The following is a 4,865-nucleotide window of genomic DNA, read 5'->3' as shown; positions in this document are numbered from 1 at the left end:
TTATGGGAACTGCAAAGGTGGGAGAAAGCTCTTTGCTGGACTGTTGTCACTTTAAAGATTGTCATTTGATTCATTGACAATATGAAATTTCTGATTAGTGCAACTCCAAGTTATATGTTGGGCTGTTGAAAGTTTTTATTATGGACTTGATAGTGTAAAAAAATATTGATTTAAACCATAGGTGAATCCAAATGCCTTTGATTGCTAGCTTGCAGTAGTGTTACATTGTGAAATTAAATGATCTACTTGTTGAAGTATACAGTGTAAAATAATAAAAAGTGGCACAAAGTTAAATTAAATCCTAGCTCTCTATTAGAAGATACAATTTTGTGTTTGTTAACATTCACCATTTTGGAAAGAGACTTCTTTCATTTCCACCTGGATGTTGATGTGTTTAAGCTCTACCACGATATATATGAGGGGATCTAACAGGGATCTAAATTAAATGTTTTCTTCCAAAATGAGATGTCCAGCATTTGAAAAAAAAAAGATACCTGCGCTAACCAAGTGATTGATGGCACCGCATTATAACAAATTACTCCTGTTTCTGAAGCATGGCTGGCAGCAGGGAACTCAACTCCCACTTCCAAGGATGAGAGAAGGATAACACTGACAGACTGGATCCTCTTTATTTCATACATATAGAGTGACAAACTTCAAGCTCAAGAAATGCAAACGCTAGTATGTAAAGAGGTCTAACCCTGACTGCTCACAGAATGTGGCTGACAGGGATTGAGCGTTAGCTTGGACCTCATGCCGACCCCGATTCCATCTGCTGTCGGCTGAGTGGGAGGGATCGGCGTCATCTTGCCGAGTTACAGCGGTGAATGTGCAGCATGTGACAGGATCCACACACCACATGCCTGCTGGTATCAGAGTGTGTTAGTAAAGCATTTCACGTTTTAGTTTTGACTAATTTCAGTTTTATAACCTCTGCAATTGTCTTAGAAAACTGTGGCGCAAATTTTCCTCGAGTGCTTCCTCTGACTAATCATCTGAAGTACCCTCAGCATCAACCACACACACTCGCGCGCACACGCACAGGGACACACACTACAGCCTCTTTCCTTTTTCTCACCCTCTTCTAGCTTCATGTTTTTTACTCACTTTGTCTTTTTAATCTTGCCCCCCCATTCAATTCCCCCTCTTTAATAATGTATGAAGGGGAAATGCAAGCAGACCAAGAGGAACCATTTTTCAAGTGCAGCTCACTGTGTTAAAAAAATAAATAAAGAGAGGCAATAATGAATAAGTGCACCACGTGTTTTGATGTATAAATGAATATAATCCATAATTGTGAAGAAAACGTGAAAGAACATTTTGGGACCAAGCAGCATGAACCAGGACAGATGAAAAATGGGATTGAAATTCCCCTTTTGCCTCTTTTGTTCTCCACATCCATCCTTCCTTTGTTTTTCTGCAATTCTTTTTCATCCTCGCTCTATTGCTTCTTTCTTTTCTCTCCTCACCCTTCCTCCCTTTCTTCTTTCTTGTCTTTCTTGGTTTCTTATTCCTCCTTCTTCCCAACACGCCCCCATTCTTGGCCTTATCTTTTCAGAAATAACTCCTTTCCTCTTTCTAATTTTGTCTTTTTCTTGCCTTCTTTCCTTTTCCTCTGCCCTTCCTCAATTCTAAATGTCTTCTCTTTCTTCCATCCGTCACGTTCTGTCCTTCATTTCCTACATCCTTCCTTTTTTAATTACACCTTTCCCTCCAACCTCTCAATCATTTATTTATTTTCTCACTTATCCATCTATTTCCCTTTTTCCTTCCTTCTTCCTATTTTCCTCTTCTTTTTTTTCTAATTACTCCACCGCTTCTATTCCTTTACTCTCTCCCTCTCCTCCTCCTCCAGGTCCGCCTGCTGTACTGCTCCCTGGAGGAGGCCGAGCTGGTTTTCCGGGCAGCCTGGGCGGCGGGTCAGGCCGGGCCCAGTCACATGTGGTTTGCCGTGGGACCTGCCCTGTCCGGCTTGGGCCTGGAGGGGCTGCCTAAGGCCTTGTTCGCCATCCGGCCGCAGGGCTGGAGGGATGAGCCACGGAGGTACGGTCTTAGCCTGGAGTAAATGCAGTTTGTACAGTTTTGCCACAATAAGCTACAGGTGGTATCGTCCTTGGCAATAGAAAAGGCCCATACAGCAACATCGATTTCCTTGATCTTGAACATGCCATGTTTGTTGACACGTCTGTCAGCCATGCCTACTACCTAATTTACATATTGATCACTGTCTGAGTAGAGGGTGTATGTGTAAAGGCTCATGGTCAGATGTCATAATCCAGATTCTGATTGAAAGTTAATACCAGGCACAGTGAGGTCAGTATTGTCCACCATACAAGAATAATGGACTGTTGTATTTGTGATAAAAAAGCTTTGAGCTGTACCCCGCTGCCTTCAGGAATCTATCTAAAGTTTGCAAACATCAGCTAACATTAGCCACAAGCGACACCAGACCCAGTAGCAACAAATCTCCTCCATTTTATTGACCAAGGGTGTGTTCTATTGGCTAGAAAGTCAACTTTTTAAGCATAAAAGAAAGATTGTGGTATTTAGTCTTTAAAAGTTATTATCTTTTTCACTTTTTACCACACCACCCACTCTCATTATCATAACATTTATGGCGATTTTCAATGGAAAATTCTTTTTTTATTTTATTTTCAGTGGTATTAAATCAACTTCCTGCAGTGTTTGTCTCTTTGAAACCTGCAGATAACCAGTCAGCGTACCCTTTGTTTTTCTCAAATAAAAAGTGAAATTGTAAGAAAATATAACTGAAGGACCACTTTGATTTAGAACTTGTAATGCTGCTCATTTGTAAAATTGTTCTTGAATGGCTCTTTATAGCACACGAGGGCTTTTGGATAATTCCCTGGTGCTCTGTAAAGTGTACCGTTTGCTGTGCCATCATTACTGCTGCTGAAGATCCATGCAGTTCCAATGCTGTAGTCTCTTGTCTCTCAGTTGAATTGTGAATTTACATGTATTAAGTGAGTTCTGCCATGCAGAGCCATGAAGCTGCTGAAAACCCAACCTTATGGTTTTAAAAATACATGAGGATCAGTGAGAAAATATACATTCTCTATTTCATCCCCAAAATACACACAGCTAGTGCACCTCTGTGTTTTTCCTACAGAGGTACACACAGTAAAATTTTACGACCACCTGCTCTGTCCATGATGTATTCTCTGCTGCAGGGATGACCTGATTTCACCACAGGGATCATTAAATTTTCATCTAATCTAATCTAAATAGACTGACCAAGGGAATCTAGGTGGAAGGTAGACCTCCTTTATTGGTTTTAACTGTTAAATCTTCCTCAGTCATGACAGGAAACATAGAGGGAGGAAGGTTGGAGAGATAGAAAGGATTTTTGCCCTTTATAAAGACTGTTTAATAAAGTGGGCCAAAGATGAACATTTAGTATGTGAGATGTTTTTTTTAATTTTATTACAACAGAAATCCATACCTGGTTAAGAATATTTTGGCTTTTGTACAATAAGGTTTTTCTACAAAGCACTGGTACAATCAATCAATATACAAACAGCTTTTAACTTGAATAGATGTGTTGCATTTGGAGTAATGAAAGCTCAAGGATATGACGTTTTTAAATCATCCCACATATCACCTTGGGTATTGCCACATCGCTCCCTGTGCTTTATTAAATACGTCCTGTCTACCGGCTGTCTTGAATCCATTGAGATGCAGCATTCTGAATGCATCAGATTTCTATGTTCCTGAAATTAGTGTCCACGCTAGAAGGAAAGCCCAAGTGAGCGGCACACTTGTCACTACCAGGCAGAATGTCACGGTTCATTGTGAAACACAGATGGTGTGAGCCAAGACTGGGTCTGGATACTTAGAGGGATGTGACAAACGCAGATGGGTCCTCATGAAGACTTGACTGTCAGGTTTAACCTGCACTTCATTCCTAAATTAAAAGGTCTAGCCTCACTCAGACCAAAACTAATGGTGGCGCTGCATACAGACACTCCTCCTCAGAGTGAAAATTTTCAATTTTATCTCCAGCAGGAAGCAATTACAGTTAGTTTTTGCACACCAGAAATTCTTGTGTGTCAGATTAAAAACCTCTAACTATAGAAGAATCCAAAAATCCTGCACACTGTCTATCACTTGGACTCAATTTATAGTACTGATGGTTTGACGTTGGACCTTTATGAGGTAAAATCTATCAGTGCTACCAGTACTGCATGTATAAATGAAGTTGAAGTTCCAAGATGAGTTTACAGAGTTGTGAGGTTCAACTTAAAAGCATAATATACATGTACCAACTGGCCAGGTTAAAAGTCATAATATATCCATACAATGAAACCTGTGCTTTTCTCAAAGTGGAGTTTATGCTGGGCTTCCATTTTAACACCATGCCACATGGGGACATTACCTTAGTACATGAAACTTTCAGTCATCTCGGGCTTACATAGACAGTCCCTCCAGGATTTGACAGGCTTTTTTTGGGACTGTTGCAGCATAAAATGAAAAAATAAAGGCAACTGGTTCCAGTGAGAATAAAATTAGTAGTAGTTTGGTGATGTATGGCTCAATGTTTTGTGTAAAAGTTGGAAAGATTGGACAAAATTGCAAAGTAGGACAGTATTTGCAGGGATTGGTTGAATTTGCTTTAACTGTTGCGATTGCAACATTGCAACTTCCTGGAGGGACTGCTTACATTACATGTATACACCGATCAGCCATAACATTATAACCACTTGGGCACCCTGGTGGTCATAATGTTATACAGCCCCATACCAACAAACTGTGATGCACTGTATGTTCTGACACCTTTCTATCAGAACCAGCATTAACTTTTTCAGCAGTGTGAGCTACAGCAGCCTTCACTCCCCACGTGCATC

The 4,865-nt window shown here is 40.4% G+C and overlaps 1 protein-coding gene across 1 annotated transcript in view; it reads left to right on the top strand.

Annotated features, from left to right (window-relative positions):
• Positions 1–4,865, top strand: part of grin2da (glutamate receptor, ionotropic, N-methyl D-aspartate 2D, a) — a 127,248-nt gene that overhangs the window by 15,743 nt on the left and 106,640 nt on the right. The window contains exon 4 of the mRNA XM_035681884.1: positions 1,856–2,043. Within this exon, the coding sequence (XP_035537777.1) occupies positions 1,856–2,043 (188 nt within the window). The remainder of the gene's footprint in view (positions 1–1,855; positions 2,044–4,865) is intronic.

This window comes from Morone saxatilis, unplaced genomic scaffold (assembly GCF_004916995.1).
Source record: "Morone saxatilis isolate NCDOM2014 unplaced genomic scaffold, NCSU_SB_2.0 Contig9, whole genome shotgun sequence".
Classification (NCBI taxonomy): domain Eukaryota; kingdom Metazoa; phylum Chordata; class Actinopteri; family Moronidae; genus Morone; species Morone saxatilis.
This window is presented reverse-complemented; position numbering and strand designations above follow the sequence as displayed.